Raw genomic sequence first — 18,010 nt, 5'->3', positions numbered from 1 at the left:
AGATGATAGACAATACTTAGCGGTATGTCTATTACTTGATAGTAACTGGTGAACTTTATTAAATGTAGGTCCTCATAATAACACTTTTAAAGTAGTCGACGTATGTTAAAATCAGTACCTATAGTAGATTATGAAGCAGACTGTATTTATGAAGTCTGGTAATTCAACTTCGTTGCTATAATACTTTTATTGACTATGATAAAAATACCTTTTCTTTCCCCAATGCAAGGTGTATAATACTAAATTTCATGATGATTGTTTGAAGTACCGAACAATCAAGTAAATTCACGTTCAAATTTATAATATTAGTGAGGATCATTTCTAAAAGGATAATTGTTGGGTTTGAGTTACAATATTAATCTAGGACAAGTCCTTTAAGCTAGAGACGTCTGAATCCGGTCCGTTGGCAATAAGCCCGGCCCATATATAATGTTATTTCGGAAACGTATCTAAAACAGGTATTGTTAATATTATTTGGTGCTGTTCCAAAATAAGATTATCATCATAATTTTAGTTATTCACAGTGTAGTTTTTAATATAGGCGTATCAATTGATTCTATGCCAACACATTTGATGTCATCGCTTCATCTAACAATTACTAATTCCAAAATTACAATTACTGACCAAACGGCGATATAGTAAGAAAATTACACCTTCAACTGTATTTCAATTGGAATTTAAGCATGAAAAGCAATAATTTCGCCGTTAACGGTCCGCTCTAATTCTTTAAAGCCACATTTACGGTGCGCCCCAGTTACACCTGGCGGCTACTCTACAAAAGTACATTATGTGTATTGTATAAAAATTGACTTTTTATGCAAGTTTGTTTGGTATTTTAGGTGCGCACAGGTGGCTATAACAGGCACCGGTGCAACGGAAATTGCCGTCAGTTCAGGGGTGGGGGAACTTGGCGCTGTTTCTAACGTAGCCCACATTCAAGCAGACCTTGTTAATTGTAGCCCTACACAGAAAACAATTAACAGCACCCGTGTGCATCGATACTGCGTAACTATTCCACACACTATCATCCAGATAACGTACTGTAAATGATAACGGTTGTATTTAGTAGCATGTGGAGAATACCACAAGAAGCATTTGTTTTCCTCTATGTAGAATTGTTTTGATTTGTGTTCAAAACGATTATACTAAAAGGAAATAGACTTAATTCTAAAAGGAGCAAATATGATGCAAATAGCGGGCGAGATGGTGATGTAATTTAATATTTTTATTCTTGACGATTGCTCGAGGCATGGGCATCTCAATATTTCATTGCACTACTCGTTATTTGTTGTAGCATAGATTCCGTAGATATTGAAATATAAATTACCTGAATGAATGAATTTATTCAAAGTTGTAGAAAATTTTTCCATTTACGAACAAATATACGTATAGCTATTAAACATTCCATTTATCTGAAAGTAGATTTAATATGCAGAGTTAAAATGTTTGAATATTCGCTCATTTTTTTAATAGAAGATTGCATAATATCAATCGGTAAATTAAATATTCAGTTTGCAGAATCAAGCTTTTAGAGTCGGTCTCTACTATCACCAGATATTAAAGTAATTCATATAAACTATATATTGTGCTCTAGTTTTCTACAGAATGTGTAAAACAAAATTTGTCTGATTATCAACCCAAATTCAGAAAATATATGTTAAAATCTTTTGCCGAATATAAGTCTGAACTTGGGATTTATATATATATATATATATATATATATGCTGTTGTAGTTGAATGGTGGAAATCGTTCAATTTATAAAAATTCAAATTAATGACAGAAATAAAATAGAAAGATTTTGCTAAGGTGTTACACTCACTAATTATTTTGCGGAGCAAAATCTAACTTTTATTATAGATTTGTAATGCTATTTTTGTTCTAAAATTTATATTTTAATGAAAACGATAGAATTACCTACAGCAAAACCTGGTTATTAATTTTTATCATTTAAGTTAAAAATCTTATGTTTCTATACTGCATATATAATATATTACGATACGATAACAAATCGACAGGTATGTTACCAGAGGGAGACTTATTACAAAAGTCGATTGCTTGGGTACCTCTGTCCCATTTGTGTTTCAACTGTGAAGCAGCTGTATTTGCATGGCTGTGTTTCTGATTATCAATTTACTGGGTACAGAATTCAGAAAATATATGTTACATAAACAGGTATACTCATCTTTTGCTCATGTCTATAGGCGACGGTTACCACTTTCCATCAGGTGGACCGTTAGGTTTGCTATTCTTTTTTTTAAATGAAAATCCGTTTAGGTAACAGACTACGTGTTGTATAGTCATAATAGTAAAGAGTTTTCTGTCTAGCATAGAGCTGTTATCAATAGGGTTAGTGCTCAATAAACCTAAAAACACTTATGGCATGTAAGTACCATGCTAACATGGTATTCTGACATCAACACTTTTATTACGATATTGTAAAGCACGAATAACCTATTACATTATTTATTATACTATTTATAAGTACGCTATATCTATTACGTGTATTATATTAAATTGTGAACCAGCTACGTATTTGTGTTAAAAATGGTAAATCAGATGTTTCAGTTATATAAGTAATAACTATGTTTTGCGTTAAATGTTATAACATTATAGTAATTAAATATCCACAGAAATACTTGTCTAATACAAAAGTTACACTGACAATTTATTATCAGAGGCAAATATGAAAGCCACCATCATCGTTTTTCTGATCGGTGTAGTCAAGTACGAAAATACGAAATATCTCACGTTATATTTTTACAAACTAAAAATATTTCGACCTATTTAATTATAAATTTTAGTGGTTGGTTAGAAATAGTCAATTTAATTATATGCGCTCAATATTTGGTTCTTTTTATGAAATGTAGAGTAGCAAACAAGCTGACGGACCACCTGATGGAAAGTGGTAAACGTCGTCTATAGACATGAGAAGTACCATGGACATGACAGAGTACATGTATACTGTTTCGCCCATGATACTCCCCTTATGTTGTAATTTCTGAGTATTCAAGTGTTATTCCCAGTAAATTCACTGCCATATCTCACCCTTCAAACCGAAACACAGCCATGCAAACACAACTGCTAGTGCCGTTTGAATCATGAATTTGGTAAACTATGAAGTTTGTAAAGAGAATAATCAGTCTCTCTCAATCAATCAATAAAAAAATCCTATTGTAAGTACTTTTTCACGTGATCTCTATATATTATAAGAACACTTATTTCTAAAATAACGTCATAATATTTATAAGTATTTGGTTGGCATTGATTTATTACGTTTTAATAGTAGAAACTGTATGGGTGTGTGGTGACGTTAATAAATGGACGATTTACCTTAGCAATCCCTTGAGGACTGAATCCCCAACGCTAAGGGTTTGTATTAGAGTATTCACTAAAATGTGTTGTTGGCTGTGATAAATCATTACTCACTTATATACGAGAAATATTTTTTATAACAATATCTGTTTTTATTATTGTGTAAATATCATTTCTTCGTGATTCAATTTTGATAATTATTTTTTTAATTATTAATGTCAATTTCCGTGTTAGCTTTATAATTTTGTTACTGTCCAAGTTTATTATTTAGTAATTTAGTAACTAAAAGCCTTTAAATGTTATTAAATCGGGATACAAGATGGCGTTAGCGTTTTCCATCTATACATGTTATATACATGTCGATTTTTATCTCCAAAAACTCCATTATGTACATGTATGCGTAAACAAAGATTATTTAATTAATATTGTACCTATCATAATGAAAGGATTAGATTGGGCAATTATTAAAAGAGAAATGAGTTTATTCATTTCCATTTTATTTATTAGCTAAATAGGCGTACTTAAACTATTCGCCTGCCCAGATAGATAGTGTTTTAAATTCATACGATTAAAGGTATAATAGTGGATATAACCTAACTATAAATCAATATATATATATATATAATAAAATTGTAACTGGTCGCTAAAATTATTGTCGTTGAGTTTGTCTGTACGTTTGTGCTCAGAAACGGCTTAACCGATTTAAATGCGATTTTCACTAATACGTTATGGTTTACTCCACTTAACATTTAGTGTTTATTTTATTTCAATCGGTTCATAAATATAAAAAAATATATCGATCTAAAGAATCACATATAAAAAGCTATAAAAGAGCCAATCAGTTGATTTGGTTGAAACTTTATGAAGGTATTAGATACGTAATTATCATTTAAGTATATAGTACAATATAAGACCGGACTAATGAAAAGTTCCAATGGGAATGATATACGGGAATAACATAATTAGAAGCGGGCAACGCCGCGGGAAACGGCTAGTAAATACATATACTGGTATGTGTAAGTACTTGCAATAAAACATTTAAAATTAAAATAAATTATTATTGACTTTATGGTATTCGTGTATAATATTATAGTATCTATGTATATAGTAAATAAATTTAGAATGATCCACGATATGTATTTATCTTTCATATACTAAAATATTATAACAGACAGAGATATTTGTTACCGCTAAAATTGAAAGTTCGTCAAATGAAAATAATAAATAGGTCATAGATATAAATGCTTATATCTTGCTTACTAGTAATAAGTAAAGTGAGTTCGTTGGATTTCTTTTAGATATATATCGCCCTAATTCTCATGAAATTTGACAGAAACAATAGGTATATTTATATAGAATAATAAAGGAAACTCAATGGTTGAGGAATGGGTAGCAGCGTCCCTCTTAAAACATCACCAAAGCGTTAATGTGATTGCAACCCGCTTGTCAAACGTGGCAATTACTGGTATAGCTCCTTAAAAGGAAGATCTATGTGTTGTGGACAGTTAAGGGCTATATCAATAGGTATATTTGGGATGGAAAAGTTTGTAAGCTATTTTTTATATTATAGTCAATGAATTCCTTTTCCGTGAACGAAGTGACAAGTTCAATAGTAACTTCAAAATATACCTACTACTGTATTAACATGAAATTATCTATACAATATATATACACATAATATATTTGGTAATACTTGAATCTATTTACAACCAATTTACAACATTCATGTTTCGTGCTTTTGGAAGCACTTTAGGATGTTAAACGCATTATGAAGTAAACCTAAATTCGTGGCGAACTACCTAACATAGCACTATTCAGGCAGACTGTTATGTCATTCTAGAACAACAGCGGCTAACAAATTTAATGGATAGCTGAAAATGAAAGGGCGGTTCCCCTTGGAATGTTTAACGACTTTAACTAAAAGGTGGTAGATTTGACGTTGCATTAACAAACAATGGCCGCTGAAACTAAAACTAGATTCGCCTTTATCTTCGCAATTGTTGTAAAACACAAAGCGTTTAACTGGTTAAAAGCTTACCCAAGACGTTCTATGACAGTTTGTTGTGGCTGTACCTACTATAAACGAATATGTTTGGATTTGTTTTGCAATTGTCACCTTTAAACGATGAATGGACTTAATATTATTACAATCCTTTAAAGCACTATGGATATATAACGTGTTTTAATCAATAATTGCCTTAAAAACTAAGTGTATAATTAAGATAAAAAAGTGCTTTAATCAATGCAATTTACAGTTGTCATAGATTATTTTAAAAAAATAGGTTTTTAATAAATTATATACCTACTATTTATCAATCTTTACCTTGTATTAAGTTATTTTCGATATCTTTTAAGTAAATTAATTAGTCTTATCGTTATTCAAAGTAGATAACTTCAACTAAATACTTGTACAATCTTGATCTTATTTTCTAAGTGCTATTGCACTATGTAAGTACCATTAAGATATTTATAACTCTCTTCAAACACTTCTTGAAATTACCCGAAACCAAGTTTAAAATTAGTTCACGTTTTGTAGACCCTTCTACGTGAGTGAATAAGGCCACGCAGAGACGTCAGTCCATTGCTTATACATGATTTTGTAGAATTAAGTCAAAACTTAGAAATTAAATGTTTGTTTTAGAGTTCTAGGTTTGTGAGTAACATTATATTTTACGTAGTTAGTTTACTAGTTACGATCCACATAAATTTAATCTAAAAGTCATAAAATGAAGGATATTTTGTTCATAAAATAGTTTGTAAGGCAAGTAAGTATTACTAAATTCTGAAATGGTACAATATGCCTAAAAACAAAATTAGTGTAGAATTACGCCAAAGTTGAAAACAAATTATAGGCATTATGGATAATAAATCTCAACACAATTCATGTAATATATAGAATATACTTATGTATATCTATTATTACATTTTAATTATTGTATACTACAGTTGTGCATTGTTCAGAGAATATTTCAGGTGGAAACCTAAACAAGTATGTAAAATTATTACTTACTCCCACTTCATTCAGCCGAATGCATCTTACTTGCATGAGAATACTTGCAAAGCAGATTTATTACTTGAAACTTGACTGAGGAATCATATGCATTTCAAAGTTTAGTTGCCAACTAATTAGCCTTCAGTGTAAGGCATCCGTCAGAAGTTCATGGAAACGGGCATTTGAAAATAGCGTCTCTTAATGAATCGTAGAAACGTTTATGAAAATATATTATGTATTATTTTATCGTAGTGAATTTATAGTATCACTGTATATTTTGTTACACTAATATCTGTGACTTATCTTGACCGCTATTTATTTAGTTTATTAATATATATTCTATACTACACGTACTCACTGTGATGTGACCGAAGTCACGGGTTCAAGAACACAAGTTGCATATGATACGTAAAGCCTTTCGTATCATGCACATTTTGAGAAGTTTGGTTGTGATGTAAAGGCGCTTAGAGGTATCATATAAATAAGTAAAGGTCGCACAGAAATCACTTGTAGTACCTCGACATAGATTGGCATTGTACAACAGAAACTGTTATTATATGATAGGTAAAATATATAATAAGTTACCGATAGAATACAGAAGACCTGACATGCAATTTAATGAAAGACTTCAATTAGCTTACTGAAAAATGTTTTTACTTGCTTAAAGATTATTTTAATATAAAATTTTAAGGACAAGTACTAAATTAAATATTTGCACGCCGTACGATTAAATACAGAGATTCTGTTTTTAACATTAAATACTTTTAATGTAATAACCTGTATTGAAGCAAATAAAGTTATTCATTCATTCATTCATAATAATTTGCAATTATTAACATTGCCAAATGTCTATTTATAAATTATTAAAGATCTTTATTTAAATGAATATTAAGATATCTGTTTGTAAAAACAAATTTGTATCAAACACACAAACGGCGTTCGAAAGTATAAAATACTTTAGTTCTCAGGAATGGCAATACGTAAAAGGTACTATGAGCATTAGAGTGTGTTCTGTGTCAGTGGTGTTGTTGTGTGTGTATAAGCAAAGGCTGCCACTTTCTATCAGATGTACTAAAAGCTCATTTGCTATTATAAATAAAGAAATTAAATTTAAATTATATAATAAAGAATTACACATATTATTTAAATCAGGCAGGCTAAACGCGGGATACAACTGGTACTTAAAAGTTTAATAGGAAATTTTATTACTATGAAGTAAGGAAATAGGAATATTAACGAAATAGACTATTTCTAGATGGTGTATAAAGACCCTTCATATCAATTTTTATTAAATATTTCGTACAGGTATCGTTTTGTTACAATTTCTTTATATGTAGCTATATAAATCTTTGTACATATAATAATTTTGTTCGTTCCCTTATCAGTGGCGTCACATAGCAAAGCCGTCTTTGACGCCGAAAAGTCTGGTATCTTAATGTAACTCAACACGCGATTTCAAAGGCGTTGTTCACTGCGCGTCCCTAATTTGTTGCAAGAAAGGGGATACTTGCCGTACACCGACGAGGTCGTTGGTATAACTTGATATAACAAGCCTAGTACATATGCCAAATAATGTTTTTTTAGGTTAACAGTACGGATCATGAAGATACACATACGAGTATTTCTTAGTACTTAGCTCTAGACAGTATAAATGTGAAAGTTACTACCGAATCAATCTTAATAAGAACATTTTGCTCCCTAATAAAGCGATTTCTATCCAGACAAAACACATCGATAAATGACAAGATGTCTCGAACACTTATTAGTGTAATTAATCGCCCGTTTGAAAGTAGATTTTTCTTTAACAGATATTTACTTGACAAGGAAAAATCTAGCTTCAATTGTTACATAATAGAAAAAAGCGATTAAATCTAAAAAGAAATAACGAATTCGATTCAAAATTAACATCAACTTAATGTAGCATCATAGGCATAAAGAAATATAGGCACACAGAAGAATCAAAAGCCGTTTCCTTTCGGAAGCTGCTTAAACATTCATCCACTAAATTAATAACTTCGTTTCCTCGTGTAATTATGACAAGGTAAATGAGACCAACATTTTTATAAATTAAATTAGTATCTTCAAATTTACAATTGCATTTATCGAATCTAATTATTTTTTTTATTTACAGATTTTATTGTATTAATAATAATAATGCATACTTAACTTTTTGATGATTGTATCATGATGATGATCTAATGTCAATAATACAATCTGTGCATAGTTTTAAACTAGATGTTGTTCTGTGTATGTTGTCTATTGTACTGCACTCGTGACTTTATGTGATTGTTAAGATTAAATCACAATAGGTTTTTTTTTTTTTTTTTATTATTTACTATTTGTATCCTGCAGCTTCGCCCGCGCGAATCTGTAAATACAGTATCTTATGTGCTAAGTTAGAATATGACCTATCCGTGTGCCAAATTTCATTCAAATTCGTTTAATAGTTTTTGCGTGAAAAAGTAAAAAACATCTATATTGAATAGTTTCTAAATTAAAACTACTAGTTTTGCCACAATTGAAGTAGCTTTAGAGAACACAAGGTTAAATTGTTGGTGAAACGCATCACACATCATCTCAACTATTATTCAAAATTTAAAGGTAAGGTGTAGTTTTTGTGACTATGAGCATATTTTGCTTCTTTTTTAATAGGTGATAATGGAATGGTAAAACCGGCGGGGCACAAGTGAAGGTTGATAGGTGAGGATGAAGCAGGTCAGTTAGCTCATCGTGACGAATTCAACAAAAATTGTTCACGATGGTTTCCAGGAGGAACCACGTGGAGGTCGACCTAATAGGGTATATTGCTAGCAATGGGGCTGTCAAACTCCATTGCTAACAATCCCTTTCCCATCAGCATATTTTGCTTAAAACAAAGTAGATACAAGTGATATTTCATAATAATACTTATCGCAAAATGCGGGTGCATTACCAAGTGCGTGTCTAGCCGAAGGGTGTTCGTGAGATATGCGAGCTTGGCCAGCCACGATTAATTCCTACGGCTCATCAATCATCCCTGTTAGATTCATAGGAAGGCTCGTTTACTTGACAAAGATCATTTTGTCTTCTTGACGATACATATTCATTACTTTGACTGGAAACGGAGATTACAATTGGATGCTCGGAATCAATTTGCAATTTAAGTAGCTATGGTAAATAGTAAATCAAGCAAATTCACTTGAGTCTATCCGTCTACAATCTACTATATTCGCGTTAGAATGTTGAAATTATGTTTATGGATAATATTAGAAATAAAATATGAATTAATATGTATAATTTATAGTTATATATCATAAATATGTAGCGAAAAGTATTTCGAAAACATTTTTTTGTATTTAGAATTTTAAAATACAAACTTTAGCACTTTATTATAATTTTGTTTAAGGTCAAATTATTACTTGATAAATGACTTCTTATTACAAGTTTTATAACTTAAATCATAAACGTCACTACAAAAAAAGTTAAATTTAAGATTCTTTGATATTTTATGACTTAGTAGTTATAAAATATCAAAAAGCTTTACATTAATTACTTTCATCTTCAATGTAAACCTAGCCTTTTGACAATATCGTTGAGAGTCTTATTAAATGGAGTAAAATATGATACTAATGCTTGTCTCAAGTGCGCTAACCAGCGACGGAATGGAAGCTAGTAGCGTGTCAGTCAGGTAATTTGGAAGTCGCTTTTGAGATATGTTTAAGTCATAAGAGGGAGCCTTTTAGTAGCTACAATATTTATTGTGTAAATAAATTTGATTGCATATTTTGCAAATATAAATGTGTTTATATAAGTAAAAGTAAAATTTTTATTTAACAGTTGATAAGCTAGAAGTGTTGATAGAAAGGAATAGATAAAAATAGAAAGGTTTTTGAGTGGCGACCGTGTACGGGCAAACCCAGTGAAGGACGACCTCCCACTAGATGGAGTGATGACTTGAAATACATTACAGGGAGTCAGTGGATGCAAGTGGTAGAAGACCGTTCTTTATGGCAGTCTATGGGGGAGGCTTATGTCCAGCAGTAGACAGATAATGGCTGAAATGATGAAGCCACAATAGCTACCATAATAATAGTAGTAATTTATTTATAATGTAGTACTTTGGTTTTTTTGATGATCCACGAATTAATGATGTAACAACAAATTTATTTGTAAATCAAAACAAGGATAAAGTTCTTTCTCATTTTTGTTAAGTTCTATATTTTTATTTTTAACTGTAATGTATGAATGTAATGTAGATACATTAGGCATACATAAACTAATATGTATCGAAATAAAAAAAATTATAGTTATGCCCGAAAAGAGATCGAAATTAAAAGTATGATAAGCTTTATTCGCTTCCGCTTGTGATTTAAATACACTTTATAGTCCTAAGTGCTGTGGGTGCAGGAAGCCACAGACGCTTTGGTATGGGCACGACATGGTGTGCAAGCCGCGTGGCATGTTACATGCCCACACACCTCCACACTAATTGAATCCATGTCTAGCTCAATGTGTGTTTAGCGTGCAATCTTCACGCTGCTACGAACTTTGGTTACCTACAATATCTAATACCTATCTTCATGATAAATCTCTTAAGCAATAGTTAGAGAGAACATAATACAAATAAACTCCCCTTTTATCCACGCCTTTTTAAGTGACTTTTAAAAAGAGATAATATAATCATCTACAAAATATCTCACAGTTTATTCGTGTATTTTGTTGTAGGAAAAAGTTTTTTTTTTTTTATAAATTATATATATCAGACGCTTTTGTAAACTGTACTGATTTAGATAGTACACAGCACATAAATCTCTCATTACATGCATGTAGAATTATAGTAGAATTATAGTATAAATCAATAGATTTATTATGTGACTAAAATGCTGTTATAAAATCAATTATAGTAGATATATAAAAAAGTAAAGATATGTATTGTATACATGTAAAAAACTATTTCAGTAAGAATTTTTCAATCAATAAATATTAAAATTTCAGATATCAATAAAGCGACAAATAAGTTCTAAGTTATTAAGTGTCATATTTTTTTTACATCCAAATTTACATTAATTGATGTCATTAGATTATTACTGTACTTCCACATTCGACTATAATAATAACGAATAATAGCGAGTGGGATATAAAACTACATATCGATATATAAATTAAAATGTCCCCTATATTAAAATTTGTTTCACAATGAATATACCCTTATACAAATATTAGAGGCCAGAAAATCAAATTACGGAAGCATGAACGCTAAACTGTGTGTCATAAATTCCAAGAATAGATGCTTACTTAAATTTAGCTAGCTTTTGAATTTGTAATCTGTCAGATTTACAGCTCTTTACTAAAATTAATGTGGTAAAGCATACCGAAATATTTAATTTTTTGTATTAGAAATTAACTATTTTTGTATTTTTGATATGAGTTCTCTAATTTGTAATAAAGTAACACAATGGAATAAATATTAAAGTATTCTTCTCTAAAAATATCTTCTTAAACTGAAACCTAAATGTGCACTTCTAATTTGCCATCAAAAAAAATTTGCAAAATATTATAGTGATAATTTTTAAACTACTACTAAAACTACTTTACTAAATTTACTTTATACATGTACGGGAAATTTTTAAGTTTTATTTTTAAAGAACAATAATGGCGTGTTAGGATCGATTCAAATATGCACCAATCCTTTTTTATCTTCGGATATTTCAAGAGGTGTTCGGATATTCTTCTAGGTAAGTAGCGTGAAAGTAAGAAAAAAGTTTAAATAAACTATGCACCTACTGAATTATTAATTAATTATTTAAATTCATGTTCAGAAGTTAACTCACTGTCATAATTTTGATTACCAATAATGTGGCATCTAAATAAAAAATCAGTTATGTAAGAACTATTTACCTATATACCTATAGCGGTAAGTTCCATTTGTTAATTTTAATATGTGTACAAAACGTTCCTCGACAGTTAACTATGTAATAAATAGTCTAGATAGCGACGTAACAAGAGGATAATTATTATTAATCCTCATTTATGAAAAACCAGTGCCTAAAAGTGAGTTAATTATGTTACCTATATTATATGCGTAATAAATGTTTCCTGTAAGGAATACGTGAAAATTTCTATTATGTATTACACGACATTAATGTTGAATGTCACGCCTCATAGTAGTTGCCTATTAACCATTTTACGATTTGTTTACGAAACTATTCAGGCAGTGTGTGTTTGTGGGAATTCGGTTAAATAGGTACCCACATTTCACCTGTAAGCCGTAGAGATTCGAGCGGGATTACGGAATCGGATTTGTGTGAATGTGCCTAATTATTTACCTTTACTTATGTAAGTCACTGTGCGATCAAAACGTACTCGACCGCAAATCTGGAGAAGTGTATTTTGTTCATTTCGTAATGGGCGGTTCTTAGGCTGGTGTCATACACGTCATTGTCGCAATAATTCAAACAGATGATTTGTGTACTGAAACCTAGTCCGGGTTTTTTCAGTAATTTAGTCGAGTAGTGAGTAATATATTCAATTCAAATTTTATAGAATTTATTATTTTGTTTCATAAAAAAGACTTCAATTTTGATAAAGTATTTTGACAAGATTAATATATGTACATGAGCTAAACTAGTTATATTAAAATAATAATTAATATCATTTCAGAATTGGTGAAAATATTGTAGAATTAATAGTCTCCTTGTACTTACTCGTCATTAAATTAAATAAGTCACTAAAGTATTTTTAAAAAAGCCACAGATTAAAAAAACAAAGTCGAATAAGTAATTCCTATCCTTTTTAGTTTCTATTCACTTATTTTATAATTAATTTCCATTTTACTTTCAATTTATTACTCTGGTGTCAATATATAACTATGTAAGAGAATATATAGAAAGCGTTCTCTTTGTTGAATTATTGAATTACAAAATATAATATATATATTTAAATCTCATTAAATTGAAGTTTAATTTATTTCGATAAAGATAACCCACTTGCTTGTTAATATATTATTAAGGGTAATAAGAATTTAGTCAACATACTATGAAGTCCACGACTTTGTTTGTTTGAAAATGTTGGTGATGTCATGTCGTATACCTGAGATAAGAATATTCTCTGCCATATTTTATGAAAGTCCTTCAGGTAACTTATATGAATACGTATAGGCAAATTATAATGTAAATGTATACAAAATATGCCTTTATAAAAAATAAACATCTTTTATACGAAGTCTTATGAACTCGCCCTCAATAACTGAGAATCAGCCTTTATTTCCCTTCTAAGGCTTTCAGCAAGTATTGAAACATTTGCGTTGAATACATTATCGGTATCGATTAACTCGTCTACTGTATTAAATTCATTAGTCACGTTGTACCCAAATTATGTATTACGTCTAAATACATCACTGTAAATTATTAAGAGTATGTTGATCTAATTCGGTTTTATCATTAGATACGTCATTAAAGCGAAGTGAACAGCTTTCTATAGACTCGGCTTTGCTATAGTTAATAATTATAGGTATTATAATTAGACATATTTGGTAATTACACTCAACTATACTAATGTTAACAGATATAGATATCACGATAAGACATCATAGGTACTTCGAAGGAGTTTATATTTCATCTATTTTGTCAATAAACGATGAAACAGACGAACAGCTGTTATCGTGAATAATCTACTACTATTTACACTAATTAAAATATACATATCTAAAAGCTAGAGTGTAACTACGTCTCTAATTTTTTTCATGTTTCTGATATTAAGTAGCTGCGATTATATTGCCGTGTTTCAGTTTATATATGGTATTTGGACTGGATTGTTATTAATGAAAACTAGTAGGGCTATTGCTAGCAATATTCTTTGTTAAATGCGCTCTCTGTATGGAGAACATCGTTGTAGTGAATTCACCACGATGGGCATACTGACCTAATTTCATCCCCATCATTTCTTATTTCACCGGTAGCCCGTCATAGTATATATAAGTATAATCAGTATAAGTGAGTTCATTCCATTTTAACTGTTGAAAAAAACTTGGGCCTTAGAATAGCAACGCATTACAGATACCATGGACGTCACAGTGTATTGTGTGGTGTTATTTTGTATTTTTGCCGTGTTCTGTATCGTGGATCGTCAGCTTGTTTGCCGTTTAAGGTTGCATAAAAATATATGTATATGCCGCTTTAACCTTATTTATTAAGCACTTATTTTTCTATTATGAATAGTTATTATTGTATTGTGTTGTAAAATATTTATCGTATGTACAAATGTACAATGGACACGTTAAAAAATTTATTATACAATGGCGGACTTATCCCAAAGAGGGATCTTTTATAGTCATTATTATTCACACACAATCACAGTTATTATTATTAAAGAAATAAATGGATAAATATCAATTACGCAGGATATTCTTTAACGCGTTACCAAAATTATATAAAAAGTCGTATTCCTAACGCCTAGGAACAAATCCTTATTTATATGAATCGTTCGTGCTCGCACTAACTACGTTGTTCTAATCCTATTACAAAGCGCAACTAGCCACCAGAGGTCGCCCCGAACTTATATTACTTATGTAAACTGGTTATTTTTCCGCAAACTCCCACAAAGGTACCATAACGAAGTGAAATAGCCAAATAAGAAGGTCTTAATATCGCAGTTAGTTGAGAATTCTCCCTTGTGAATACCGAGTCATTAGCGCTGTGTTATTGCGAATTACCCGTAAGACTCGGCAGGGTCGCAAGCAGTCACGTTTAATCTGAATTTCGAGTTGTATATATGAAATTTTACGGAACGGTTCAAGCGGCTTACGTATGCAAAATTAAATTACACTAATAAATTTCGTAACATTCTCATGTACAAGAATACAGGCCAATGTTTCCTCTACATGGAAAATGTAGGACTTACACTAATTTAAGCAGTTAAATACTTAGAATACCTAGGTATAACGTCTCTTTGTCTTTATCATCATCAATTTTACTATCATCATAATGTAATATTCAGTTATAAATTTTATTCATTGTAAATATAAGCCTTTCAAATTTTGTCATAAGTTATATTAACGTTCCATCTAGTTGGAGGTCGTCCTTCTCTGCGTTTGATTGTATGGGGTCACCAGTTATCATATAAAAGTTATGGCATACATTTTATGGAGAAAGTTTGAATATAAATGTAACCAGAGTCAAACTTCGATGAACCAAATTCAGGGTCGAAATTTACACGCTAGGGACTTGCAGTTGCGTCTATTTGTGGCGTGACTAATTTGGCCGATATAAAAAACTAATAATAAAGTTCTAAATATTCGTTCCAAATGTAGAACACTTTTAATGTACGTCTATAAAATCGATTTCTAGTGAAAGCACGTTAAATTATAAAACCCTATAGCATCGGACGAGGGTCTTAAAATCCATCACGCACGACGCCGATCTTATTTAGATAAGTAGCAGGCGACTGTCGGAAACCCACCCTGCTTAGTTCGCTTGACTGATTGCTGCTAATGAATGTCACACTTTAATCTTTCCGCTAAATCCTCACTCTTAACACTATTTTTTTCACTAATTTAATCGCTAAAAGCCCACTACCTTTTTTCTTTGTTTGGTTTGTTTACGGAAAGTCACTATTGTTTCAATTGGGTTGCGTGTTTAGCGAAAAGTTGACCTTACCTAAAATCCCGAATAATCCCGGTGTTTTACAAATAGGAGGTTGTTATGGCATCTCGTTGGGAAAGTGTCAGTAAAGAAAGTGATATAAAGAAATTGGTTGGGTTCGTGTGATAAATAATTTGGACTATTTTAAATATTGGTAAATAGTTCGTGGTTGTAGTGTAAGTTCAGCATTTAAATTACTTAGCTAAATATCTTTTAGAATTGCTCTATCACAATGATTAGAAATATTATTGATTCGTGAAATTATCACAGATAGTAAGAGATTTCTGTGATTTCAAAGGGACTTCATTCTTAAGTAATTTTAAGCATTTTAAACCTTATGACTGGACTACTTTTATCGGAAATTTAGTAAAAAAAATAAGGTAAGATAAGGGTTGATAAGATAAGGACTGCGGTCCAGCGTTCTAAAATTGAAATCTTGGCTATTTATTTATATTTATTACAATTTTTTTTAAATGACATTTAAATAATTTCAAAATAAATGTAAGTTATTTCATATTTAACAGAAACATAAAACTATTTACTGCACTAGGTGGTATTTTACGGAAGTTCAATCACTGGTTTATCATCATCATCATCATCATAATATCAGCCGTTTACTGTCTACTGCTGAAAATAAGCGTCCATAAAGGGGGGCTTTACTAGTAGTTGCTATGTTTGGTAAGCGGGGTGGCAACCGTAATTAACCTTTGGATCACTGATTAGTTGATTAAAATTATTTTGTTTACTGATGGTAGCGGAATTAAACAAAATAATCCTAATCAACTAATCAGCACGTAAAACCAAGTCAGACAACTTTGAGTGCTATACATGCGACTTAGAAATTGTTAACACCAGAGAGCGTTGTCCTTAAAAGAGTAGTTAGTATTAACTAATTGTTTTATAAGGGAAAGATTCTGTCTGTCGAGGAGGACTAACCTGGCATCGGCTTTGTGAGTTTTTCTGCTGTAGGTGATCGGCAGTTTTTCCTCAACTCCTATATGCACGCATACACAAATTCTTACAGGTTCTTCAGGGCACGTACAGTTTAAAACACAAAATTACATTTATTTTACAGGAGCAAGCGTCCGTGCACACGCCTCCATTCAAGCAGTACTTTTTTTTATTCGTTAAACTAAGGTGGGAGAAAAATAATAATGACGGACTCCAATATTGTAAACAATCTGTGTTTTATTACAAAGGGATTAAGGCTTTATTTTGAACAATAGTGTCTAATACAGTCAATTCTAAAAGACTCTCATGGACCGGAATGTAGTTTTGACTTTCAAGCAGTTGACCTGCAAATTGTACATAGGTATAGATAGAAAATAATATCAAACATACGGGATAGTTTCAAAAAACAACTTAGTCACTAGGTATTACAGATGATATATTATATTATAACCGCTATAATTGTTTACCGGTACAAATACTGACGAAGTTTAAATTATTTATTGGTCGTATTATGTGCCAGTGACATGAATACTCCATTACATATTATGTCATTTAAATGCAGAACTTGTTATTGATTTTCTGAAAGCACTAGTTGTATTTTATTCTCATGTCTACTGACTGAACCTTAATTTAGCCCTATGTGTTAAGTTACAGTACTTCATCTAGGTGATTGTGTTTTCACTTATCTATATCAAATGCACTTAACTATTAAGACTTGATTAAAAAATAATCATTCAATCATCTCACTTAAATTTCAAATTTATAGTACTAGCCATATATTAATATATTTGTATTTATTCTTAGATAATAAACATATATATTTTTTCCATATAGGATTAATTATAATGTAGGTTTCTATATAGAATGTATTGACATGTTCTAATTAGACTTCTGACATGGATTTTACTGGATGATGGCTTTACGTATCCTTCGAAGTACGAAGGAAAAATCTATTACAAAGTTACTACATTTTACCAAAAATAAAGGAAGTATAAGTATAATGCAGTAACAAACATTTAAAAATTTTACATTAAAAGCACTGGTAGATATCTGGTTTACAATATTTATCCCAGTACTTATATTTACTTGACAAACATGTGACGTGCATGTCAATGTAATTTCAGAGAGAATGCTATT

The 18,010-nt window shown here is 30.7% G+C and overlaps 1 protein-coding gene across 1 annotated transcript in view; it reads right to left on the bottom strand.

Moving 5' to 3' along the window:
• The window catches only part of LOC113519033 (lachesin-like), a 124,302-nt gene extending 107,320 nt beyond the window's left edge, over positions 1 to 16,982 (bottom strand). The window contains exon 1 of the mRNA XM_052892730.1: positions 16,859 to 16,982. Within this exon, the coding sequence (XP_052748690.1) occupies positions 16,859 to 16,865 (7 nt within the window). The 5' untranslated portion in view covers positions 16,866 to 16,982. The remainder of the gene's footprint in view (positions 1 to 16,858) is intronic.
• Positions 16,983 to 18,010: the final 1,028 nt, after the last annotated feature.

The sequence above is a fragment of the Galleria mellonella genome, unplaced genomic scaffold, assembly GCF_026898425.1.
Source record: "Galleria mellonella isolate WM207_F2 unplaced genomic scaffold, CSIRO_AGI_GalMel_v1 utg165, whole genome shotgun sequence".
In the NCBI taxonomy this organism is placed as follows: domain Eukaryota; kingdom Metazoa; phylum Arthropoda; class Insecta; order Lepidoptera; family Pyralidae; genus Galleria; species Galleria mellonella.
The sequence above is the reverse complement of the archived record's forward strand: the minus strand, read 5'-3'. Positions and strand labels throughout refer to the sequence as shown.